Source organism: Chelmon rostratus, chromosome 9 (assembly GCF_017976325.1).
Source record: "Chelmon rostratus isolate fCheRos1 chromosome 9, fCheRos1.pri, whole genome shotgun sequence".
NCBI lineage: Eukaryota > Metazoa > Chordata > Actinopteri > Chaetodontiformes > Chaetodontidae > Chelmon > Chelmon rostratus.
This window is the reverse complement of record NC_055666.1, coordinates 13035411-13063006: the sequence shown is the minus strand read 5'-3', so window position 1 is coordinate 13063006 and position 27596 is coordinate 13035411. Positions and strand designations below refer to the sequence as shown.

Below are 27596 nucleotides of genomic sequence, written 5' to 3'. Positions count from 1 at the left end.
ATGTTAAAGCCCATTCATGTTTTCTGCAAACTGGTGCATGGGAAAAGAGTCTACTTCCTCCTCCTTTCCCCTGTCACTCAACAATAGATCATAAAATGAGGATTTCCTCTGAGATGATTTGTATGACTGAAGAGATATTAAAGAGATCTGAGGAAACAGAGGGATTAAGGGCAAAGTCAGACAACTGGAGGTCTCTTCACCTTTTTGGTTAAAGACAAAAGTGAGTTTTGCTGAATGACCTCTTAACCTAAGCTGTCACTCAAGCTGGCCACACTTTTGACTTTTTGCCTGACTTCCTGTTTACTTTAACAAAGAGTCTAACTTCCTAACAACAGTCAGTGTGGGTTTCTTTTAACTGTGGCCACCATCAGAAAACCATCATGTGGACAAACAGTTTGAGGGACCTGCTCTGATAAGCTGCCTCTTCCTTTGGAAAGCAGAGGAATATTGGCGACCTGCTTGATATCAGCAGTGTGGCATTTGCTTGGTGTGATTTGGACAGAAACAAACAAGAAGAAACAAACCAGAAAGGCAAAACAATACATTTTGTGAAATCCAGGCGCAGGTTATGAGTGAACTCTGATAAAAATGAGGTGTCGCTGTGTTAAAGTGAGGCGAGAGAGTAGGAATGGCGGGCCGTGCAGGTAGCTCAGGAGCTAATTGGCGACAAAGTGTGCTGACACTGACTCTTAAAAACAAGAGTGTTGCAGCAGCGATGTTGTGGTAAACCCTATAAAATATGTTGTGTGCCAAATGCCAAGTGGAGGCCATTGTGCCGTAATCTTCCTGTGGCGAACATCATGGTGATAGATAGGTGATAGTCTGTCTACCTGTCTGTCTCACCTATTAATGGAGACCTTTAGAGGGGTGCTGCAAAGTGTTAATCACACTCTCCATGGAGATGAATAGTCACTGCTGGTAAGAGGTGTGTGTGTGTGCAAATGTGAGTTAATGTGCACATTTAATTTTAATGATGCATACTGATAAACTGAGGTGTATTTTGTCAGCACATTTGTGCCCTCAGTATGTGACAGCATCATTTCTGTAAGAGCCTTCTGGAAGTGGTGCATATCAGTCAGTGTTTCTACCAAAGCTCCAGCAGGCAGAGGAGCATCGTATTAAGAAGCGGTAGGAAGAGCAGGGAAAGGAGAGGTAGTCCAGGTAATAATAGACACCTTGTTAGCTGAAAGTGTCACAGACATGTACCGAGCACTGTCAGACTGAGAGCTCAAATTCTGGGCCTCAGTTTTTAAATATTCTCATGTGTGTTGACAAGGAGATGTAGAAAAGCTGTCCAAAGTCTTATCTAATTTATGTCGCACTCACGCCAGATTTTATTTGATGACTCAGTTCTGTCTCATCGGCAGCTGAGAGTGTTTTTAATGCATATTTTCAAATTGTTTCCACACAAATTTTAATTGCCTTATTAAATGGAGCTCACTCTCCACAACGAGCTGATTAAAACATGTGAGCACAGTGTATGAACATATGCATATTCACATTAACATAGTTAGCTTGAATGTGTTTTCAGCCTTCATGATATGTGTAATCCCTTAGTCTTAGTAAGGGCAAAGAAATGAACAAATCCAGACAGAAATAGACAAATTCATACCTTGTATGTTTAAAAATATAAAGTAAGATATCACTGTAATACTAAATGTGTTGACGGTGTGAACCCGTGGATGATGAAGTGCAACCCTCTGAGAGAACTGCTCTGCCTCTTCCTGGGTTTGGTCTAAATATCCACCCATTATATTCGCTCTTATCCCTGTTTGTTTTGCTGTTGCAGCAGTTAACATCCCTGTGCCCGCCTTCCTTTTCATGCTTCAGACTTTAATCTCTAACACGACACTGAAATTGAAAAAAAAAAACAATCTGATTAACAGGATGTAAACATACCAAGTTATTAACGTTCTCTGACGCCGCTCAAGGTTTATTAGCATGAGTTTTGTTTGTAAACATGAGTAAAACAAGCCTATATTTCTAATTATGATGTCGCGTGAACAAGCAAAGTCCTCATTATTCATATTTTAGGGTTAGTTTTAAATTTTTTTTTTTAGTTTTAAACGTTTAAATTATACATACAGTTTATGCACTTAAACAGTTACTGATTACTGTGCCTTTGATATCACCCCTTACACCTCCTTTGCCAGTTTTCTCTTACCTTCTCTCTCTCTCTCTCTCTTCGTCCTCCCTCTTGCAGAGTTAAGTGACAGGCCCTGGCTGCATTATTTATCTGATAGTAATGATTCTGTGCCTCGCTGACCTGGCCTGCATTAGTTACTGCAGAGAGAGACAGACAAATATAGGCTACCTGTAGCCTGGGTAGTAAGTAATGACACCTGGCGTCGCCCTTCAGAACGTCAGAGCATAGCCAGCAGCATTAATGAGAGACATGCCTGTGCAGTGCTTAATAAGGAACTATGTGTGTGTGTGTGTTTATGTGTGCATGCATGGATAAGCACATTTCAGTGAATGTGCGTGTGTGTTTGAGATTATGAATCACTGCGTCCTCGAGTGTCCTGCATCTCTGTGTGAAGTGTCCAGCAGCATGCAAGTGCATGAAGACATGTGAAGCTGAAGTTGGGACCAAAAGGACAATACGCTGCCTCTGTGCCTGTGTCCACGTGGGAGTGTCTCATTAGAGCGGAACTTGTGTTCTCGGGGTCACCTGGAAGTCAACCGCCCCTAATTGGCCTAACAGTCGTCAAGGAAACGGGCTGGATCAGGCCAAGTGTGAACTGACCCACCCAAGTGTCCATGTTATCTCAGACAAACAAACACAGCCACACACACACACACACACACACACACACACACAAACAGAGTTGCTATGTCACTTCCTCATGTACTCTTCAGCCTGCCAAGATAACGAGCGAGTGAGACAATTGTTACCAAATGAGAGACAGAGACAGAAATACCAGTAGGTAGCCAGACAGACAGGCAAGATGAAAACTACACACACACACACACATACAGAGTCTCAGACAGGGTTAAACTGAGGCGCACTCTCTGTATTTGTTTGGTGGTTGCTTAGCAACTCTGTATCTTTTTTAATGTGTAAACGGAGCATCCCGGAGATGGAACTGAAGGCCGCTGAAAGAAAACTTGTCCTCGAGTTCTCTCTCGTGTCCCTCACTCTAAAACAGTTCCCTGCCCCCCGTTCTTTACTTAAAAAACTAAATTAAAACAAAAAGACATTAGTTTGAAGATCGTTAGTTGTTGTTGTATACTGTACTGCATAATTAGAAGTTGTATCTCAGTATTACCTTAAAGCTTTTTAATGGACCCGCTGATTCAGTTGAGGGTAGTGTGTCAGTGTCGTGTTTTGGCTGACCTTCGTGTGTGAAGGTGTAGTACCAGTAGGGGGCGACAGTGGCAGAAGAAAACAATAAACACAGACTTCCACCCTGGAGACTGCTGTTTGTGTCCCCAACCAACGTGCGACCGTTCCACGTTAACGTTAACCACGTGTTTATTATTGCTCTCAGCAAGCTTTATTTTGAAAATGTAGCTGGACATTGCTGACCAGATGTTTTATATTATAAAACGTGACTACGGAGCCCTGCCTGTTGAAAAATGATGCTGAAGGGATGCCCAGTGCCCTAAAAAGTGACGCCAAGGGGTCCTGACCAAGCGTCCGTTTGTGATGAGTTGGCAGTGAGAATGTGTACGATTTTCAGTTACTTTCCATTTTATACTACTTTATGCTTTACTTGACTGCATTTGTCTGACAGCTATAATTAGCTGTTGCTTTGCAGATTAGGATTTTACATTTAAAACATATTATCAGTTTATAAAATTTTACTTATTACATGCTACTATTGCTACTTTTACCAAAGTACACAATCTGAATATTTCTTCCACTACTGTCCACCACTTCACACTCTGATTATACAGACTATTTTTTCACCTAAAGGTCGAATATTATTCATATCTACTAAACAGAGAAGAGTTGTATAATGCACAAAAAAGCGCCTCAGGAGTATAAAAAAGTCTGTCAGGAGTTTGTGTCAGTTGTCGTCCGGGAGGAATTGTTCAGCTATTAGGCAGGATGAAATTGTCCTGCAGGACTTTTTTGCTGATTTGACAAATGTCAGCTTTGACTTGCAGTTTCAAAGATGTGGCTGTAGAGTAGGAAGAGAGGGTTTAATGAAGGATGCAGTAAAAAAAAGTGCATTATGGGAAGTGTAGGATCCAGTGTTTTTGACCCATACTGCAGAGTATTTTGTTGGTCTCCCTGCTTTATGGGAGCACAATACCAAAATTGCTTGAGTGCTCTTTAAGTGTGGTTGTGTTGCCTCATAATGCCTTATGACCACATTTTCAAGTCTTTCCTTTCCCTCACATAATGCTCTGCTGCATTCACAGATGAAGGTCAAAGAGTCCCAGTTACTTTTACAGGCTAATTACAGCTTCCATTAGCATATTTCTAGTGTTCCAGCTTGGAAAGCCAACAAATGGATGCCCACAAGCTGGACTTGCCTCACGTATAATGTCTTCCACTGAAACCGCTTGTGTCACTTTATCTTAGAACGCTGGAGACTGTAAACTTTACATTTCAGAGGGCAAAGACAGATGTTCGTAAGAACACAAAGGCCAGCACTGGAAATCAAACACGACTTCATTCTGAGATTCCTGAAAATGATGTAAAGCTGTTAAGGCTTTACGTCCCAGCCGTGTTTATATATTGATGTAATCCAAAGCATTTATTCCAGACGGCCTGTGGTTAACAAAGTAGGATTCTGACTTGACGGATCAGTCCACTGGATTTTTCCTAACGGGATCCTGGAATTTCCATCTTTAGACCACGTATGGAACAGAGCATCAGGTTCCACCAAATGTCTCCTTTCTTCTGTAAAGCTCCTTCACTGTGGCTCTGCGCTGCATGTGTTTTCTACGAATGCATCGTTTCTACTCTGTTTCAGGCTCTGTCTCTTCTCACACTGTGCCTCTGTGCTCCTTCTCCCTTCTCTGCTCAGCTTCTCCTCTCCCTCCCTCTGCCTCTCTGTCTCTATTCGTAGCATTCCTCAACTCTACCATTCTCTCACTGGGTGTGTCTGCAATTTTGTTCTTCATCTCTGTACCTGTCTGTGTGTGTGTGTGTGTGCATGTGTGCGTGTGTGTGCGTGTATACAGTATGTGTGTGTCTCTTTCTCCACAGCATGTCCATCAGCCATCTCATTACGGCTGTCTGTTTTTACATCCCTTTGCCTCATTAGGCACCGTGCACAGCCACTGAGGACAGCAGGCCTCAACTCCTGCGCCAATTTACCCTTCTCTCTTCCTCCCTTTCTCTTTCTCTTTGTATGTGTGTGTGCGTGTGTGCGCGCGCGTGTGTGTGTGTGTTTCGCCAGTATAATGCTCTCTGCATCTCCCTTGTCACACATTACCTTGTTTCCCAGCATTAGGCACTTTCTTTCCTTTGCGTCTTTCTTCCTTCATCTCCTCTCCATCTGTGCTCATGGGAAACAGAGTTCCTCAGACTCTCATCAACTCCTTTTACTCTTTTTTGGTCTCCTCCTCTTCTCTTCTGGTCTCGTGCCTCTGTGATGCTGGTGGTCTTCCATTCACCACTTTTGAATGTAATGAATGGATTTATTGATGGTTGATAAGTCTTATATGAAGGGTTGATCAATCAAACCATTTATAAGAGGGGGCATTTAATGGGGCCTTTAATGCAGAGCATCTAGATCAAAACCCCATTTTTTGAAACCACTGTCATATCTGATGTGACATATGAAGCTACAGCCATTATCTGGTTAGCGTAGCTCAGCATCGTGACTCCAGCTCTTGTTGCCTTTGTCTTGCCTTTCTTGTTTCCCAAAGCTTTCAGTCTCGATCTCAATCGAAGCTAACCGTCTCCTGGTTATACTGTAATTTTTGCCGTACAGACATGAGAGCGGTATCAACCTCCTCATCTAGCTCTCGGCAGAAAGCAAATAATGGCATTTCCCAAAATGTCAAACTATTTCTTTAACTTTTTATTAACATTTATAACGGCAGACTCGATGGATTCTTATAAAGAAAATCCTTTATTCAGGACATACTGACACTTAAAATAGCAGACCTGGCAGCATATGACTTAGCCTGCAAGCATTAATTAATGGATCGCAACCATCACAGCCTGCCAAAGTTGCTGTTATTGCTGTCTTCTAACTGATCTATAAAGTATTATCTGAAGATTAACATATTAAGATTCTGTTGCATTTCTCCTGCTGAAACATGTGTTCCCTCTTGCGTTTCTCTGTGTGAATGCAGGTGAATGAGATCTACCATGACCAGTCTTTAGGAGCCAAGATCAATGTGGTGCTGGTGCGGATTATCATGCTTGGCTACGGCAAGGTAAGACCCAACAAGACACAAGTTCTCCTGAAAAGTCGACCGAGACAATCGCTTTTAGTACCTACAGTAAGAACAGCCAAGTCACACACACACACACACACACACACACACACACACACCCATAAACAGACGCACAGACACATAAACGCGCGCACACATCAGCACGCACTGATGCCTGGAGCCTGTTATTCCAGTGGACTGAGCAAAAGAGGAACTAAAAGCATGCAGCGTCCCAGGGGGGTGTTTCCAAGTCGCACGCCTTCACAGTTCAGCACCAAAGCACACAGAAACTCTGCCCGTTATGCAATCAGCCTTCCTCCCAGTAGGCTGCAGCACAGAATCATGGGAAGTCCAGGCAAAGATAAACAATCAATGATAGCCCTCCCTCATTCATAAACAGAGAGACCGGACGATGGGGGTAGCATCCTTTTCTTCTTGCCTGTAACTCTATCTGCCTGAAGGGGACGAGAGAGAAAGAGTGGAAGAGAGGGAAAAAGAGAGATAAAGCAAGCAAGGGCAGGGATTACCCAACAAATGATTTTATTGCTGGATAGGTGCTCTGCGATACACTTATGCTGCTGTAGCCTTATCTCTTCCTCTCCCCTCTGCATGTCTACAATCCCAGTGGAGCCCTGGAAACACACACACACACACACACATACACACACAGGCACACACTTCTACATTGGTCATTCTGGACCAACCCCAATGCAGCTTCGGCCAAAGCTCCGGCTGTCCATCATCCCCAATTACCGTGGCAACAAAGCTGCACCCAGACAGCCTGCAGATTGGCTATGTGACCCTGAATGCAGGCGCACCCTCACCCACACTCACACACACACACACACTCCAGCACAACACGTGCACACTACACACCATTGTAACTACATCTTTAAAGAGCCTAAAAACACACTGAAACACACACACACACACAAGCACCTGATGAGCATGATGAAGCACACACACACACACCCATACTCTGTCTGAGGGGTGTTTGTGCAGAGGCAGGCCATATGTCTTCTCTGCAGCACACTCACACTACACACACTCTTCGCTGTTTGATTCAGCTGTGCATTGTGCATGTGTGAAAGCAGCGAGGAAACGTAGAAAGCGAGGCAAAAAAAGGAGGCGGTGGAAGAGAGAGACAGAAAGACGTGCACAGTGGAGTGAAGGGAGGAAGAGGAGCTGGGAGCGGAGAACCTAATGAGGAAAAGAATGAGAGGCGAAGGTGAATGGCAGGAAGTGCTGGCATCTGGGTGTTTGTGCGGTTGTCGGCATTATACATTTAATCAAAAGTAAATATTCTGTAATTGGACATTTTTTAGCTTTAATCAGTGCAAAGCTCATTAACAGGCAGCTCGGTGTACGGTTTTATGTTCATTATTGAAACCATCCAGATTACAGAATCCTTAAGCATAACTGTGTGAGTACTGTGGATCCCTTGGAGTGTGTGTGCGTGCATGAGTGTGTTGTACACCTCAGCAATTTGAAAGATGTGCTGACTGTATATAACATTGTGACACTGCCCCCTACAGGGTTGAATAACATGCTGTTGTACCATGACTGAAACAAGAGGAAGGTTTTGTTCTCTGTTTTGTATAATCTTTAATCTTGTGTTTGTGTGTGTGCGTGCATGTGTGTGTGTGTGTGTGTGTGTGTGTGTGTGTGTGTGTGTCATTCCAGTCCATGAGTCTGATTGAACTGGGGAACCCATCTCAGAGTCTGGAGAATGTATGTCGCTGGGCCTTCCTGCAGCAGAAGCAGGACACAGGGGACGCTGAGTATCACGACCACGCCATCTTCCTCACACGACAGGAATTTGGCCCCACGGGCATGCAGGGTAACGCCAACATATTCTGAACCCTTTCTGTTTGACATATAGTGCATACATCCAAACTGCACGCCCACCCTCTTCAGGACCTAAAACTGAAAAGTTGGCACAGAAAACCCCCGTCTTCATTCCTTTGCCTGCATAGTGCACTGTGGGTTTGGTGGTTGGTGGTTTTCTGTGCAGCTGAGTGCAGGCTAACAGGCAGGCCCAGGGGAGAGGCCTCTAAAGGCAGTGGCCTAGCTATCCAGAAGCCCTTCAGCTGCCCTTGGGCTCAGCCTTCAGCAGCAGAAAATCAATAGGCAGAGCAGGGCCAGCCACAGTCCCACAATTAAAGGCAGTACGGGACAGACAAGCACGCAGGGAGTTGGAGATATTGGCATATGTAGGGGTGGAAGGCAATGGTTTAGGGTTAGGATTAGACACAGGAACATGCAAATGTTTGTGTATGTGTGTGTGTCAAAGGCTACTGTGTGTGTCAATGTGTGGAGTGTACATTATGCATGTCTTTGATTAGACAGTCTCAGATTTAAGGAAAAAAATTAGTCAGCCAGTTTCATCTCAGGGATCCCTCGACTGACATGAATGCACATACGTAAACCAGATGTGTATTTCAGTGTATCGAAACTTCAAATGCTGTTCAAATATTATTCAGTTGAAGAAATACAATATGACAATATGAACTTTAAGAGATGTTTATTGGGCTGTCGCGGATGTGTATATATATATTTTTTACTTTGAAAAGAGAGTTGGCATTAAAAGTTACATTGTGTAATATTTGCATTGGAAGTACACACTGAAATGTACAACAATTGATGATGAATTTAAATGAAACTCGACCTTTGTCTGTCCCAGCAAGTTGTCTTGTGTCTTCTACTTCTTTTAGCCTTTCAAACATTGCAGAGGTTTTCACGCCCTCTGAAGCCTGCAAATCCTGACTTGTCTCTCTCTTCCTGGTTGCCTAGGTTACGCCCCAGTGACAGGCATGTGCCATCCGGTAAGGAGCTGCACTTTGAACCATGAGGATGGTTTCTCCTCTGCCTTTGTGGTGGCACACGAGACCGGACACGTGTAAGTGCATTTGCCATAATGATGTCTTCAAAGCCGCTCTTGTGGTACAGAAAAACACAGCAAAGCATATATAATATATAAGACTGTAATTATGAGACTGACTGTTCGTACGTTGGTCATCCCATCCAGTATCTCATCAAACAATTGCTTCTACCTCCCTCCCTTTGTTCTTCCCATCACCCGCACTCGGCAGGCTGGGGATGGAGCACGATGGTCAGGGGAACCGCTGCGGAGACGAGGTGCACATGGGCAGCATCATGGCGCCGCTGGTGCAAGCTGCCTTCCACCGCTTTCACTGGTCCAGATGTAGCATGCAAGAGCTGGGACGCTACCTTCAGTGAGACACACACACACACACACAAACTCTTTCACACAGAGACTCATACCAAGATTTGATCAAGTGGGTTTTTAAAGGTCAATTCATCAATCAATATTTCAGGCTGAATTTGCGCCTCGTTGATATTTTGTGAGATTAGCTGTTAGCTGTTACAAGTCTGACTCCCTTCTGAAGGAAAAGTGATCTGCTTGAATAAATTAGAGCTTTAAATGCATTTTTGAAGCGAAAGTGCCAAAAACTCATGGGTTACAACTTTTCAAGTGTGAATACTTGCTGGTTTTCTCAACCCTCTATAATAGTACATTGTATATGTTTCAGGTTTTGGAGTTTTGGTCCAACAAAACAAAAACATTTTCATGTTTTACATCCAAATTATTAAGTAGATAATCATGATAATAACCTACTGCAGCCCTAATCATAAATCTGCACAATGACATGAATAAATGGAAGAAAACTGATTAAAGAAGGAAAAGTTTGCCACATTTGTTTTTTGCCCCCTTTGCAGTTCCTATGATTGTCTCCGTGACGACCCCTTTGACCACAATTGGCCGTCGCTGCCTCAGCTTCCTGGTTTGCACTACTCCATGAATGAACAGTGTCGCTTTGACTTTGGCGTGGGCTACACGATGTGCACCGCGGTAAGAGATCCCCATAGTCTGACAGTCACTTTACTAACATAGCTAGAGATTACTAACACTAACTAACAGCACTAACATAGTGGCAGCGAATTCTGCAGCAGTTGCCACCAGTCAAGTTTAGCACCTTCTGAGATGATGCAGTTTTTCAGAGTCGGGGTAAACTCACTTTGAATTCAGTCTGTTCAGTTAATTCAGAAATTGCTGACTTTCACTGTGGAACATTTGTGTGGGAGTTCCTGCACTCTGAAGTGACCTGAACGCAGCATCTATCTCTGATCTACATTGTAATGAAAGAGTCACACATACACAACTATTCACATTCTCCTGATGTCCTCTGCTTTCCTCTCCCGGCCACTGGTGGGATTGGCATCTTGCTTAAAAGCAGGTAATATTTTTTATAGCTATTCGTTTTTCTGTTATTAATCTTAATTATGGTGAAAAGCATTTACAGTAACACTTTGATACCACAGTGCCTTTACATGAACCTGTCACCAACAGTATTTTTTGTAAACACTAAGCATCACAGAGTAGACGAGCTTCACCCAGCTTCAGCGTCTTGCCAGTCATCTTACTTTCCCACTGTCACCCTCACCCACTCTATGACTGTGAAGCCACTGTGGCACGCTGTTGGGAGGCTGTTGCTTGTTTGACAAAGGGCTTGTTCAGGGGGCTTTGCGCACATTGCTAGATTACCCTCTATTCTCTTGTCAAACCCATTCCCCTCAGCTACAAAAGGCGGGCCAGTCAGGAACACAGGTAAGGTAACCACACCTCCCGGAAGACATGTGGCCCGTCATTTGTTTTTCCTCAGATTTTCTTTTTCTATCTGTCCTCTGAAGTTGTAATTGTTTGTAATGTTGCTCCTTACTTTTTTTTTTTTTTTTTACTGTACATGGTTTCTCTGTCCTACCCATCGTCATATTTTGGACGTTAGTCTGCAGGATTCTAAAATGCTCATTTCAAGAGAAAGTGGATGTAAAAAAGCACTGTGACTCCACTGGTTCAGTGGCTATGGTGCAGTTCACTAGCTGAACCGTACCATACCTCGACTCTGAGCCTGCAAATCTGTGTTAAATCACGGCAGCGCTGGCGGGGAGGGCCTCATTATATTGGCTCACTCAAGACCATAAACGGGTGGAAAACGTTGGAAAGCTGTCTTTCCCATCCAAGGAGAAACGGCTGAGCCAGAACAGAGGCTGTTTTTCCATGTTTCACTTCAGCTTTTAGGATCCTCCAGTCTGATGTCATTGGTGATTACCTACCACAGTCTAGCCGTTGATTGTGACCCGCCCCCTGACCTGCAAAGGTCCCCCGGGGTCATGGCGGGTTGGGAAGTCTGTGGAATGGAGGGAGGAGGGCACGGCCCCTCAGGCATTGGACTGCAGGACGGTTTGGTGGCATCCTCATCAATGGCTCATATCAGAGAATTTGGTCCTTGATCTGTGCATAGGGGCATTTTAGAGGTCAATGAGACCTCACCTTTTGGCCTTTTAACCTTTCGCCCTCTGCCCTCTGACCTCCCATGTGTCCCAATTAAACCACAGGCTGCCTCATTATGAGAGCCTTGTCTCTCTCTCATCCTTTGGTTTGGTTTGCATGAATGGCTGTGTGTTTCTCAGTGAAGCGTAGTGTCCAGTGCAGTGACACAGTGCAGGGTCTGTGTTGTTATTGTTGGGTATAACACTGTTGTGGTTATTGTTGTAGTGATCTTTCTCTTCTCATCTCTATCTTTACTTCCTATTTTCAGTGTTTAGTCTCACTCCAGCTGTCTAATGACGGTTGACTTGTGTAATTGAAGGTCAGTCTGTTACGCAGTGTGTGCGCTGTATAGTAGGGCTTTTAATCGTAAGAGTCAGTCTCTCTCTGTGCCCTGCAGTACCGCACATTTGACCCATGTAAGCAGCTGTGGTGCAGCCACCCAGACAATCCCTTCTTCTGCAAGACCAAGAAAGGACCGCCCATTGATGGCACCATGTGTGGGAATGGGAAGGTATTTATATGCTATTGCACTTTAACATACATTGTGTGGGAGAAATACAATTTGGCAGCGCACTGGATCCAAACAGCAACCATGTCTTGTGTTTTTGCTCTGTTGCAGCATTGCTTTAAAGGTCATTGCATCTGGTTGACCCCTGACATCATAAAGCAAGATGGAAACTGGGGTTCGTGGAGTGAGTTTGGCCAGTGCTCCCGCACCTGCGGTGGAGGGGTACAATTTCGCACGCGCGACTGTGACAATCCGAGGTATGAATCTGTGTTTCCCAGGATTAAATTTGTTTGTGTGTGTGTGTGTGTGTGTGTGTGTGTGTGTGTGTGTGTGTGTGTGTTAAAAAGTGAAAGTGCATGTTTTCAGCCTCTTAATTATGCCAAATTCAGAGTTCTTGATAGTTAGCCTCTGATGCTGCTAGTGAGAATTCCTGAGAGGCAATTTGTTTCATTAACGTTGATCAAGATAATTTGTACGAGAGCTAAATGTATCATTCAGGCACACATTTTGAATGATGTATGTGTCCTCTGTCCTGCGACCCACTCAGACCAGCCAACGGAGGGCGTACCTGCGTGGGGGCGACTTATCAGTTCCAGATGTGCAACACCAACGAATGCGAGGACATCTACAGCGACACGCGGGAGGAGCAGTGCCACGCTTGGGACCCTCGCCCTGAACTCCACAGCAACAAGCACCACTGGCTGCCTTACGAACACCCAGACCGTGAGTGCACACCTGCAGATGGAAAGGGGCAAAGCAGTTTGGTGGAGAAAGAAGCTGCCAGAACGAAGGATGCCAGTCTGAGAATGACAACCTCTATGTGATGATACACAGTGGAAGTTGTCAATATGAATGAAAGCCAAAAAGAGGAAGCAAACAATTCTTGTATGCTTTTGGGTTTTATATATAGGTTGTGTTCTGTTATGGTCATTGACATCTGGACATCCTGCTGAGTACAGCTTTGAGCTATGACTACGCCCTCCCATAAAAACACGTCATCTCTTTGTAAGTCTTGTTAAAAGCAATCATCTTTGAACTCTGTGTCTTCTCTTTCTCCACCCAATCACTGATGTCATTTGAACCTCACAAACTCCCTCCTCCTCCATCCTCTTCTCCATCCATGTATCAGTTGGCACATATGGACAAACCATCAGGCTCCCAATGGGATCCCATCCTAAACTAAATATCCAAAGCCTCTTTACATTATTGAGAAGTTTTGAAATGAATGCATGTGTGTCTGGTTGTCAGACCGACCCTGCCCCTAAATGGAGGTGTCACTGCTGTGCTGATAGGTATTAAATTATCATCCTACTAAAGGGTAGCCCTAGAGAAAAGTGCTGAGCTGTCTCCATACCTAATCAGAGGTCATGCTATGCACACTCCGCTAAGAGGTGCCTTCCTAAATTGTTTTGCTCCGTTCTTATCATACCATATTTTTCAGCCAGGATTTCTCAGTCTCAAATTACTTTTCCTTGAGTGTGTGTTAGTGTGCCAGCACAGATGTGTGTGTCCGTGTGTGAGAGAGAGAAAAAAGTGAACAGGGAGGTGAAATTGAATTCCATTCATGGTCTGTCATCTCCTGAGTTCCAGATAGCGTGAGGAGAGAAAAGGAGTGTTTCTGCTCCGAGTGTGAAATTGTAGTATTTGTTTAGAGTTTGACACGCTGCTTTTTTGTCTCTCTTGGGTCTTTTCCCAAGTCAACAGATATACTGTAAATTACTCTTGAGCAAAGAAACCTGAAACGTAAGGCTGCCCTGTGCGTGTGGCTGTTTAAGCAGCTGGTTTAGAGGGATTCATCCAGGCCTGGGCGCTATCACATTAGATTCAATCTGTTCTCACACAGATGTGATTAGATGTTTCCTCAGACTCCTCAAAGTGCAGTATTTCAAGGCTCTCTGAGCCTTTAATTAACACCTTGGACCTCCTAAAAACCTCAAAATGTAATTTTTAAGGTCTCAAAAATTAAGCAACTTTCGCTAATAAACAGTGTATCTTGCTGCGTAGCAAATATAAATATATAGTAATAGTAAAATATATTTGCTCCAGTTCATATTGGAAAATCTTTATTGCACTTGAAGTCCAGTAAACATACAACAAACCAGTGTTCTTAACCATGTTACTAAAAACACACATTTCCAAAAAATAAGTAGAAAGAAACAGTGTGGACTAACTTTTCAGTATCATTACTTATTTTTTATGGCATGGAGGATGTTTAACTGTGTGATGATGTATAGCTGCTTGGATTGAGAGGCTAATATAGATTCATCTAGAGGCATATATACATCTAAAATGAATCTATACACTGTGATTCACAAGTATAAGTGCATGGGCCCCCGCGATTATCATATCACTGCACAAGAGAATTCATTGAGATCACTGAGAAAGGAATTCCTGCATTGTTTCTGTGTGTTCTCAGTACAACCTGAGAAAAGCGTGTCTCTCCACATATTGCAGGTCCACAGTAGCGCGTCTGCCACCTGCTTATTAGTGTCAAAGCACCATGAGACAAGGTCTCTGGATTATGTCCATCTGTAACAAACGTGATGAAGTAGGAGTGTTCATTCTCACTGGGATGAACTGCCAGGTTTTGTCTCTGGAGCCTCATGTAGTTGTAGTATGACTCACACAGACAGACACAATGAGGCAGAGCGTCACGCTGACTCATGGAGGGCCCATTCAGAAAATAAAATATAATCACATGTTGGTTGTAAAGATGAAATCAGCCAAATGAGTTGCAAATGTGCCGTTTTGGCCCGATCGTTTGAAAGATTGTTTGACATTTTTATGTGTTTTTTGTTCGTCTCCCAGCTGACAAACGCTGCCACCTGCACTGCCAGTCCAAGGAGACGCAAGATGTGGTCTTCATGCAGAAAATGGTACTGGACGGCACACGCTGCTCATACAAGGACCCTCACAGTGTGTGCGTGCGAGGGGAGTGCGAGGTGAGTGATGTTATGTATGTGTGTGTGTGTGTGTGTGTAAGGGCGAGACGGCTGCATGTGTTTCATATTTAAACTGCTCTAAACTTTCCATGTCCTCATGAACAGAAAGTGGGCTGTGACGGTGTGGTCGGCTCCTCAAAGCAGGACGACAAATGTGGAGTGTGTGGAGGAGACAACTCCAGCTGCAAAACCTTCAAAGACACCATCACACGCACGGCCAAGAAGCAAGGTAAACACACGCTGACACTCGCAATAACGCTTTATTCTTATTTTTATTTCCACCAGTGCAGCAGCTGTCTATCACGTAGATAAATGCAGGATAAATAGTTGGCCAATCTCATTTCCTTATGGTCTGCACCCATCCACATTATGTTCAGCTAAACATCGCCCTCTAGAGGAGGATCTGCAACAATGTCCAAACCTCAGTAAGATCTGAGTTTATGTGTTTCCATGTGAGTCGAGCATTGCCAAGAAGTTACGTCAAACCTCGCTCTTGCTTATATTCATTATCTAACTCTTGTAGTCGGAGCAGACCTGCATCACAGCACCAACACTCCCATAATCAGATGTTTATCCTCGATGAGAATATATATCCACGTCCAAAAGGGTTTTAACTAGTGAGCGGGGATACACGGTTGAAATGAGTAAGAGCGCTTTCCTTCCATTCGCTGAGGCTCTTCGTCAGGAAACTGTAAAATGAGGTTTTGATGATGTTGGCGTCACAAACCAGATGTGTGTTTTCTCTCAGTTTTCCTCAAAGTTCTTGAAATCCCCAGAGGAGCGCGACACTTACTGATCCAAGAGCTGAAAGCGACCTCCCACACTTTAGGTATTTGACATTGTTTTTCTTTTCTGTGTGTGCATATTGTATTGTTTTACATGCATGTGTGCGGTTGAAGCGTAATCAGTGTATATTTCCCGCCCATCCACAGCTGTAAAGAACGTGGCGTCGGGACTGTTCTTCTTGAACGGGGAAAACGAATACCCAGAATCCCACTCGGTCATAGAGAAGGGCGTGGAGTGGGAATATGAGAATGACAACGACAAGGAGACGCTTCAGACCACTGGCCCTCTCAGACATGGCATTCTGATCATGGTATGCATTGAAATGGACACACAAGCGTTTTCTGCGCACCAAGCGATCTAAATTACAACTAAAATATCAGCTTTTGTCTGAAATAATGTCAGTTATCTAAAGCGTTCTGATGATCTTTCTGCTTGCAGATGAAACTACATGGAGATGAGGATGTGAATTTGTCTTATAAGTACATGATGAACATGGACAGTGACTCTGCCATTCAGAACAACATGCTGGTAGAAGACAGCGCCTATGAGTGGGCTCCAAAGAGATGGTCCTACTGCTCCAAGCCCTGCGGTGGAGGTACAGCAGAGCGAGGAAAAGCGTGTCGGGTGTCTCATGTTGCATGCCTGTCTTCCTGTTTCTGTGCTAACATGTGGGAAACGTCCCGTCCCCTCTCGCTGTAGGGAAGCAGTACCTGCGATACGGCTGCAGAAGAAAAGTTGACAGTAAGATGGTCCACAAGAGCTTCTGTAACAAATCCAACATGAAACCAAGAGGAGACACCAGAGACTGCAACCAGAAGCCCTGCCCTCCACCCATGTATGCGTTGTATTTATGGCACCAACTGTAAAAATATGAATCAAAGAAAGCTTTTTCTACACTCAGTTGGCCCCTTTTCCCCTCCCTCTCCATTGTTTACTTCAGCATTTTGACATTTTGAACCCCTTTGAACTCATGTTCCTCTCTTCCTGCTCTCTAGCTGGGTGACAGGGGAGTGGCAAAACTGCAGCAAACCATGTGGAAAAACAGGCATGCAAATCCGCTCGGTCAGCTGTGTCCAGCCCTCAGACGACAACACCACGCGCTCCATCCACAATAAGCACTGCAACGACGACCGGCCGGAGACTCGCAGAGCCTGCAATCGGCACCCGTGCCCCACCCAGTGGAGAGTTGGACCGTGGTCACAGGTACGCAGGCTGAGCGGGAATCAGAACTCAAACAGGAAAATGGAAAACAGTGTTTGGCCGGTTCGGGTTTTTGCAGGGAAATACTTGATATTTTTGTACTGAAGCCCAGCAGCTGGTATTTTTGTGAGACAGTCAGTGTTTTAGACATCACAAGACTTTCTCAGAACTGTATTCTTGGCAGGTTTGACAAGCCATAAAGCAGATCATGTGATCTTCACTGTTACCACTGACAGTAAACCAAGGATAATGATTACAAAAACAGCTCGATGTTCACGTGTTTGCCTTTGTACTACTTTACATTTTGTCAACTTGGAAACATTTTATGCCCATATTTACCAAGTGATTTGCTCCAACTTGTGTGTGTTCGTGTCCTGTCTCTGCAGTGCTCAGTGACGTGCGGTAATGGGACCCAGCAGAGGCAGGCTCTGTGCCACACCAGAGACAACACCATCGGCTTGTGTCTGGACAGTAAGCCCGACACCATCAGAGTCTGTCGCCTGGATCCATGTCCCAGTGAGTGTTACAGAACCTCTAAAATTACATTTACAATATCACCATGTTGCCAGTAATTACTTGTAATGAACTGGAGTTAATCTTGAGTCGATGGAGCTAAACAGGCCTTGATATCAGTGCAGAAAAAACAGAGGGGAAAGGTGATCACAATGTCCATTAAAAGACTTCCCATGCCACCTCAACTACTCCATCACATTCTCCTCTTTTCTCCGCAGAGGGCTCATCAGACCTCAACAAGAACGGCAACATCCTGATCCAGTGGCTGTCTCGCCCCAACCCCAACTTCCCGAAGATCTCCTCACGTAAAACCTCCCTCTATAGTTCCCAGCCTGGTCTCCACAGCGGCAGCCGCAGCTGCATGTCTGTCCTCTGCTGGGCCCTGCCCGTCTCTGTCCTCCTGTCTCTGCAGGGCCGGCCCCGGCTGGCCCCCTGACCCGCCCCTCCCCCGCGCCCCGTGCCTGTGCCCACGCCCGTGAGCGAGCGGCAAAGCTTTCGCTTCTCTTTTGGGGGGGGAGGGGGGGGGGGTGGTGTTGCCTCTCTCTCTGTGTGTCTGAGACGGCTCTGACTGGGGGGGAGGTCTCTGGCTCCTGTGTGTGCTGGTTGGTTCTCTCTTGCTCTGTCTCTCTCTCTATCTCTCTCTCTCTCTCTCCTTTGTGGAGCATTGTGTTGTAACCACTGGCCAGTCGAAAACTCAAAAGATCAACAAAAAATTTGATGTGCAAAGGATTTTTCGAAGTGGCGAGGCAAACAGGCTTTCGTCGGCACCTCCTGAGATGTGTCGAAGAGCCGTTCATGTGTGAGGGACCCCCCTCTGCATTTGGCGGCCATGTTTTGCGCGAGCTGGGTTACCACTCCTGAGATGCAGCTGCGCTTTTGTCTTTTTGTAGCGCACTGTCATTGTGGGGAGAAACAGGTGTGAAAATAAACAGAAAGGGTATATAAATATCTATATAGAAAAAAAAAGTTATAAAAAAATATGAAAGCTTTATTGTGAATGTGATCTTGTCACAATGAGGACATCTTTGCTAAAGTGCTCATCTGACATCCTGGTTCCATTCGGGGATGAGAGTGGCGTCTCATTCTACGTTCCATTCTCAGATTGACAGGAACTCAGCACAGGGACAGGAAGTGACATCAGTAAACCTTTTGATTTTTTGGGTGGGAAATGTGAGGTGAAGAAATCTTGAAGTAAAGGCTAATTTAAAAAAAAAAGAACAAAAAAAAAAAACAGGGTAGTCTGACCGCTTGAGGTTGCTTCCCATTTCACCTCATCATCAGCCATCCTCTCTTTGACTGTTATACTAAAGTTCAATAAATGCAGCTTATTTGTGCTTGCAGACTTTAAACAAATACATCTATAAATATATTTGTATTTATATATACCTATAAATCTAAATCTATATGAGTAACAATAATATTAATAATGTTTTACCATGAATAAGCTGTAGCTTATTTGCCTAAAACCTTTGGACTGCTATTGATCGCTTAGATCCTTGACTGTTATGTGTATTTTTTTATTGATTTTACATGAATACAGATGAATATTTAAATAAAGGTAAAGTGTTCCGGGGGGAAGGGGTTAGACCTATATTATGCAGGACTTGGTCAGTTAGTTGCCTCTCCATTCTCTCAGATGGATCAGTGGTTTACTGTCGCTTCTTGCTTTCTTTAAGGATAGGATCACGTTTTGTCATGCACATTTGCATCCATCACCTGTATGCGCGTGCATGCGTGTGTGTGTGAGCGTGTCAGTGCATCTGCGCGTGCGTGTGCAGGAGTGCATGTGTGTCGTCAGCCGAGGTGAGCGAGTAAATGAATGCGTGATTGAATGACATATACTTAGTCTTGTCGGTGAAAGTGTGTCTGCGCTGTTGTGTGTGCGTGTATGTGGGTGCATGTGTTTGCATGCGTACGCGTGTAAGAGAGCTTCATCATTCGGGCTTCTACACATCGCGATCAGATACAGAAATACCTCATAAACTTTGATTTGAGAGCGTCTGATGATCTCATTTTCTTTTGATGAACATTAACCACATGAACAATGCCTTATCTTGGATTGAATGTAATGGCATTTATCTGTGAAAGAGATGGCTTTACTCATTCAAAGTTTCACTCGGAATAGAGGCAGCTTCAAACCAACTTAACAAACTCACACCCGCCAACCATCAAACCTACCAAGGTGATGTTGGACCATTGTCCGACTACTGGGAAGGGTTTACAAAGGGCCTAGGGTATCGACACATATGGCATCTAGAAAAAAAAAAACACTTCAGACTTGTCATTGTATTGTGATCACATATTTCTGTTGTGACTATGTAGCGAGCTATCCAAGGTTTCCTTCTGCTGGAGTTGGACTGTATGAGACCAAGCCAGACCTAGCAGTGTGACTGTATATAACATTGGTGTTGACTGTATTTAATAATGTTCATGACTGTTATCTTCTTCTATAATATTCTATACTATGGGTAACTGTTTTGTGGCTTCACTGGCCTGCTGCGTGGGGCTGGCTAACGTTTGGCTAACGTTGAAGAAACATTCAGATGGACTACGTGCACTGCGTCTATATGCACTTTGATTTATCAGGGAAATTTTATTAATGTTTTGTAAATGTTTCATATGACACTTAATGTGCCATTCCAGTTTTTACATCATCATGGAAATTATGTATTTTATTTAAACGGCCCATATAATTTATGTACTTCATGTTTGTTTTTTTTCAATCGATAAACAGATTGACTGGTTGATTTCCAAGTAATGAAGTGTTTTACCAAAGTGACTGTGAACTTGTAACTTTCGATACAGTTGAATTATTTTTCTTAAGAAAAGAATATATCTATATATTGAGCAGGGGGGGGCGTACATCTCATTGTTTCAGTTACTGTCATTCTCAACAGCAAAGTTGTATCAATAAAAATGTTTTAAAAAGTGTGATCTTTCTCTCACCAGGAATGTTCACTGGCCACAGTCTTTGTCAGAGAAAATGTGAAACATTGCCAGGAGAACACGGTTACTTTTGCTGGTATGGTACAAAAAGGGTACAAGTCAATTCACAATTTAGCAGCTGAAAAATGACGCACACCTGAAGCAAAGGTGACGCAAAGCTACGCGAGCAAGAGGACGTCAAAATTAGATGTCAAATGTTTTAGATGAAAAAAAATCAATAAAACGCAAAGACTGGCGACCCTTCTTTTTCCATTTCAGTTGCTCTGGACTAATCTTATGACTGCTCTTCATGTTTGGGTTTTTCTCCTCTTCCTTCCTGCATCCTCTGCTAATGGTCTGGCTTTACTACTGTACTCTGCACAGTGTGGAACCAACACACACACTCACACACACGTATGCATGCACTTTATGTAGAAATGAAGCACAAAGACTCTTGCTTATGTAACATTTCTTTAACATACAAAGACATACTATATCCCAGGAATTAGACAACCACCTCTTCATAGTCTCTACCCCTGGCTGCACCCAGTCTCAGCTCTCTGTTCTCTCCTTCACAGGCCAGCGTTGTCATGGCGACCGCTCAATGTTCTGTCGTATGGAGGTGCTGAAGCGCTACTGCTCCCTACCGGACTACTGGCGCATGTGCTGCAAGTCCTGCAGCAATATCACCATCACAGAGCTTCCACCCAATTCAACCTCCAGATCCACCCCCGTAGCCTCCATCCGGCCCAGTGTAACAGCTCCTCCACCTACCAACACCTTCCGCTCTGGCTTCACAACCATCCAACTCACCCAAGCTTCTGTCACCACCATTTCAACTTCAGCCATCGAACCGTGGACCACCACTCATCCTCCTACCTTCACCACTGCTGTTCCTCATTCCACCCCTTCCCCACTAAGTGCTACACAAATTATCACCAGTCCAGCTGCCACCAGTGCTCCAGTCCTCCCCACTACCTCTTTAAAGGCAACCACAGCAGTTACTACAATCGCTCCCACTGTCACTGCTCATCCCCTGCCTCTTCCTCCCCCAGACACAGACCAGAGCACAGATCCACAGCTACAGAGCACTACAAACAGTCCAACGACATCTGGTATGATAACTACCACACACCTTCCAGTGACGACCAGTCCAATTATGACGAATCCCACAGAAAGCAGGACAAAAACAGACATGCCACTAAAATCCAAGCCCAAGAAGAATATTCCGCCAAAGAAAAAGCCCAAAAAGGTGATTCCTCCAAGGTTCAATCCAAAAAAGAATACTGAACTGAAAAATACGACAAGAAAAGATGTTCCACCAAAGCTCAATCCCAAAAAGAAAACAAACGCTACTCCAAAAAAGACTCCTCCAGCGAACACTACTCCAAAAAAGACTACTCCCAAAAAGACTACTCCCAAAAAGACTACTCCGGGAACGTCCATTCCCAAAAACACTACTCCAGCAAACGCTACTCCCACAGAGACTACGCCGAAAAACACTACTCCCATAAAAACTACTCTCAAAATGACTACTCCAGGAAAGACCATTCCCAAGACTACGCCGGCAAAAACTACTCCCAAAAAGTCTACGCCGGCAAAAACTACTTCCAAAAAGACTACGCCGGCAAAAACTACTCCCAAAAAGAATACTTCAGCAAGCACTTCTCCCAAAAAGACTCCACCTGTAAAGACCACTCTTAAAAACACTCCTCCAGTTAAGACTATTCCTGAGAAAAAGCCCAAACCTACACCCAAAAAGGTGGCTCCACCAAAAGCCAATCCCAAAAAGAACATTCAGCCAAAAACAAAAGTTACAAAGCAAACTCATACAAAGACAAGTCCCCCAAAGAACCCAAAACCAGGGCCCAAAAATGCCACAAAGTCTCAGGCCAAGGTTAATCAGAGTAAGGCCATTACAAAAAAGACTACGCCAAACAAGAAAACACTTAAAACAACTTCTTCATATCACACCACAGCTCCCACTCCACATCCAAGTCCAGAACAACTGAGAGAGTACTTTTCTTCCACTATCCCACCCAACACTAATGTATATGCGACAGCTTCAGCCATGCCTTTCCCCGAATCCAGAATCAATGTCACGTATATCAGTAACAACGCAGCAGCTACTGATGAAACTCCACTGTGGCATCATGATGCTTTCACCACAACGCCCAGCACTTTTGATGATGTCGTAACACCGACTGGAACCGTTCATTTTGAAGATGTCAACATGCCCAGCAGAACCAGTCCGTATAGTGATGTCACAATGACCAACAGCGGCGATGTCACAGTAACCAGCGGGACCATTCTCAGTGGTGATGACATCACAGTGTCCTACAGCAACGTGGGCATCATCAGTGACACCATGGTGCTAGACGATGGCCTCACCATGGTGATCCCGACCATCAACAGTGAGGATATGACGGACCTCGCTTCCTCACCCTGGTTGGACCTGTCTGAGTACATCCCCATGAGCATCCCTGTTACCACGACAACCACAGACCCCGCCACAGCCTCGCCTCCCCCCACTATCACTCCATCCACAGAAAAACCAGCCACCACAGCCACCACCACCTCTATTGTAAGACCTCAGCAAAGATCAGAGGAGAACAGTGAGAACAACTCCATCGACGTCGTATATAACAGGATCGTTGGCGTGGACAGCGACATCTCCCAGAACAATTTGATCCCAAAGCGCAGGGTCAACCTCCGTGAGAGAACCAGGAACAAACGCATTCAGGAGCTTCTGGAGGAGAAGCGGAACTTTCTCCTCAGGATGAAGAGAGGCCATGCAGCATGATGGACCAAGCCTTCACATTTCTCTTATAGAGATCAATGTTTTTCTTTACGGACTTTAGTAAGGCCCCTCTGAACTTTCTATCAGGCCTTTACACACAAAAAGAAAGAACTAAAAACTCTCTGCCATATCACCATCATGACAATCAGGACTGTTGCAGAGAGAGAATATCATGGCCTCATGTTTGAACAGTTGCTTTGAATAAAGAAAAGCCCTGTAGAGTACAGGCTGGTGCAGATTTGAAGCAAATCGCTTCGCCTGTGTAAACACGATGATGAGAAATGGTGAAAAGTGTGCATCCAGCTTGACCAGCACTTTACAAAGCCAAGCTTTTATCTCCAAAACCACCCACAGTCTTGTTTGAGAATTCAGTGACGATGAACATAAGGTGTGATTTAGTTTGTAAAATGGTATTATCCCTATTGGTGCGTATGGAGCAACAAAATCACCTAGAAACACCTAGAATCCAAAGTACAGCCCAGGACTGCAGCTCATTTCCCAACAAACAGATAAATACTTCTCCCAATAGCAGTCACTGCAGGACAAGATGAAACGGTCACGTGCACAGCACTCTGAATACTCTATACACCCTGTAAATTGGAGTAGGTGGAGGCCTGAAAGCTTTATGGTAATACTATACAATCACAAAGTCTCCTTTTGGTTTAATTGAATTGTGAAAGTTTACACAGCTTGGATTGTGTTGGTCTTTCCAAAGCAAACATCTGTCTGACTGCGTGGGGTTTCTCATCTCTCAGGAAGTGGTACAGTATGGAAGACTGATGAGGGACATTACCAACACTTGGTGCTGATATATTGTGATGATATGTTTTGATATCTCATAAAGCTAAATAGAAAAAAAAAACTGACGAGAAAAAAAAGGTTACATTTTGTTTTCCTTTTTTAATGGTCAATCAAGTATGGTGCTTTTTTTGTCAGTGTTGCTAAAAGCAATGTCCCTCATGCGTTCATTTATGTACAAAAATATAATAATGAAATAAGTAAGCCTGTTTGTATTAACTGTATTGAAAGAGAAGCTTTGAGGGCCAGTTTTGCTAATGGTACATCTTTAACTTGCAGCAGGTGCAAAAGTACCATGGATCTTTCTGTACGATACCTGTACATACGAAAAAGAACTTAATGTTTAATATTTATTAAAGTTTAAGTGCCTGTGGTATTTTGCAAACTGTCAGCGTTGTGTGAGTTTTCTTCCAGGGACAATTATCATGCTGCCCTTCTTTATCTACTTGGCTGCAGCCTGTAGTTGTTATGTCACTCAGTCAATCCTGATTAACAGAAATGCTGGTCACGGCTACCGTGAGCCTCACTGCTGCATCAGTTTTAGTTAAACCCGTTGATGTAAGACTTCACGACACAACCCTGAGTCAGTTCATCATCTAATTATCAATAGCAGGCTCACATGCTTTTCTTCAGTCTATATTTAGCTCGCTGTTGCACAGTGATGTGATACCTGAGAGAAGACATAGAACTTGTGATGGTGTTCACTGTATGTATGTTTGCACCTTAGTTCACCTTTTTTTTAATTACCTTCCTTTTATCATGACAGATTTAGAATATGAGGTTCAGAGCAAGACTGTCTCAGCACTGTTTTATTTTCAAATGTGAAGTCTCCGATTGCTAAAATGGAGTCTAATGTATTAAAGATATGCTCTGACTCTTATTCCCGATGGATCAGCTCCAGCACGAGTCAGCATGACTTAACAAAATACCTCACTTCAGTCGAGTCGTTCTGACCTTGGGATTCAAAAATTTAGTCCTGGAAATGAGTTGCCTTCATTTATTTCACAGGGAATTCTCAATAGTCAGTGGGTTCACATTGAGTTTTGGATACTGTTGCTGAGAAACTATTGAGCAGCTATCGATTTTTTTTCAAATGTAATTCTTCTTCTCTGCAAATAAAAGAGGAACTGCATGGCTGGATATCCTCAGGGTAAAAAGGAAAATAGCTTTCTGATTTGGGTGAACTGACCCTTCAGCATGAGATGACTCCGCTAACACAAAGCGTTCTAAGAATGTTGTGGGTCAACGCAACATTCCCAAGACGTTCTAACAACCACATGAAGTGGTTTCTGGAGGTAATTTTAACAGTTTTTGCTGCTAGTTTTTCAGTTATTCAAATATGTTTTAATATAGTTTCATGTTTATCATTTATATTGAAACATATGTAAAAGTAATATTCCACAAGCTCATGACACTGACATCTGCCAACAATACGTGGCTTAGTGTGTAGTGTGTGTTTCACATGTTTGGACCACCTCATATACAATACAGCCTCCAGAGAGGTTGTGTTTCTTAATGTCAAATTTGTAAGGTATGTATTTCAGGAGAGATTTCATTAGAGTGGATTCCTGTAAAGGCAAAACATGTGCTTTCTTGCCAAGAGTTAGATAAGATGATCAATACCACTCTCGTGTCTGTAGAGTAAGTATGAGGCTGCAGCCAGCAGCCAGTTAGCTTAGCATAGCATAAATGCCAAAAAGATGAGGGAAAGCTCGTCTGGCTGTGTGACAACGTGTATGGACTCTAGTTAACTGCATTTCCTGTTTTATTTTGTAGTAACTCTGCTTTATGCATTCCAATAAGTTTTACTTCCTGTCATTGTTCAGTTTCCCGCCAGTTTGACTCATCACCTGTTTTCGATTATCCGATCAGTCCTCTCGGTCCTTATCCACCACCTGTTTGCCAGCTTGTGTTTGTCCTCCCTGCAGACGAGCAGTCCAGCCGTTATTATTCCCGCTGGTGTTTAGCTGTGGTTCATCTCTGCCTGCTGTTTGAATTTAGATTACTGCCGGGCTGACTTCCTGTTTTGTCTATAAAATTTTGGTTCTTGTGTGATCTTTGCACCTGGGTCTCTTTGTCACAGGCACACTGCTGACCACACACAGGAAGCTTGTCACATAAGGCTTCTCCAAGAACGTTCAGAGAACGTAGCCTCATCTTAGTTCTATGTTGGAAAAACTCTCCTTTTAACATCTAAAGGATGTTAACAGGAAACATTCGAGGAACCTTCCTGGAACATTCACCTTTCAACTTACAGAATAGCCCATTTCTATGAACAGAAATTAGTTGTGAACACATTTAAGCTGGTTTCCAGCATTGCAGGCTCAGAATCGAACTTTGCATCCAGTCATTCTCACAGATTGGTTGTGTGAAATATACTGAGTCACACCATTCAAACTCTGACTCACGGACAGTAAAAAGCATCTTCTTTCTGAAACATGCAACAAATTCACCCTTAATTGTCTATATCTTTCATAAGTTAATCAGTTTTGGGAGGATTGGGTTTTTCTTTTGTGGTTTTGGTTTTATTTTTTATTAATTACTATTATTATTATTAATAATATTAGATCACTCAGAAAATCTTGTCAAGAACGCTGTGCAGCGCATTAAGACCGCATGGCCAATAACTATTTACCAACAAACCTCACATTTGCAGTTGATATGAACTTTTTTGCTAGAAGTTGTTGCTGTGGTAAGAACTCATGGGGATCATGACAAAGTAAATAAAAACATACATTTCTGTGATTTGGAGGGAACTGAGTCCAAAATAGAGAAACTATTTGTATTAGAGGGGATAATAGTCAACATGTGTTGTGCTCGGCTTGTTCATGTATTCAGACGTTGCAAGATCCCAAAAAAAGTACTTTTTCTCAGTGTGATATGATTATATTTATAACTAGACAATTCCGGCACCGCCGAAAATTTGACAGTGGCACGAGGCGGCTGCTGGTCTTATTAACTGAATCAATAAACATGAATGAATTTAATGGAAATGAACCATCCCTATTATCATCCAAAGTTTCCTTTCACTAACAGAGCTAACGGTGCTAACAGAGCTAACCATGCTAACATTTCGAAAAGAGCTAGCAGAGCTAACGGCGCTAATGCTAACGGCGCTAATAGAGCTAACGGCGTTGTGCCTGTCTATGTATATGAAGCTGTCTGTGTGTATTTAACTGTATTTGTGTGTGACTGCGTTTGTGTGTGTCTTCGTCTGTTTGTGTGTGTGTGTCTGCTTGAACTACACATTTATCAAATTGTCCCAAGTATTTTGAAAAAGCAGCCCAACCAGTTCCTACATGGAGCTGTGTCTGATATATGTTTGTCTGAATGTGTATGTGTGTGTGCGTGTGTAACTTCTGCCCCACCTGAAGTTATGATAATTACCTCTCTATCTCTCCCACTTTTTACCTGTTCCTGAACAGC

At 43.7% G+C, this 27596-nt stretch overlaps 1 protein-coding gene across 1 annotated transcript in view; it reads left to right on the top strand.

Annotated features, from left to right (window-relative positions):
• The window catches only part of adamts2a (ADAM metallopeptidase with thrombospondin type 1 motif, 2a), a 108039-nt gene extending 83589 nt beyond the window's left edge, over positions 1-24450 (top strand). Inside the window, exons 5-22 of the mRNA XM_041944772.1 lie at positions 6262-6345; positions 8029-8185; positions 9139-9244; positions 9438-9581; positions 10087-10219; positions 12096-12209; positions 12318-12463; positions 12754-12929; positions 15015-15148; positions 15254-15377; positions 15897-15977; positions 16081-16244; positions 16373-16529; positions 16634-16769; positions 16930-17137; positions 17521-17650; positions 17878-17952; positions 21151-24450. Of these exons, the coding sequence (XP_041800706.1) occupies positions 6262-6345; positions 8029-8185; positions 9139-9244; positions 9438-9581; positions 10087-10219; positions 12096-12209; positions 12318-12463; positions 12754-12929; positions 15015-15148; positions 15254-15377; positions 15897-15977; positions 16081-16244; positions 16373-16529; positions 16634-16769; positions 16930-17137; positions 17521-17650; positions 17878-17952; positions 21151-23375 (4494 nt within the window). The 3' untranslated portion in view covers positions 23376-24450. The remainder of the gene's footprint in view (positions 1-6261; positions 6346-8028; positions 8186-9138; positions 9245-9437; positions 9582-10086; positions 10220-12095; positions 12210-12317; positions 12464-12753; positions 12930-15014; positions 15149-15253; positions 15378-15896; positions 15978-16080; positions 16245-16372; positions 16530-16633; positions 16770-16929; positions 17138-17520; positions 17651-17877; positions 17953-21150) is intronic.
• The last annotated feature ends 3146 nt before the right edge of the window (positions 24451-27596 follow it).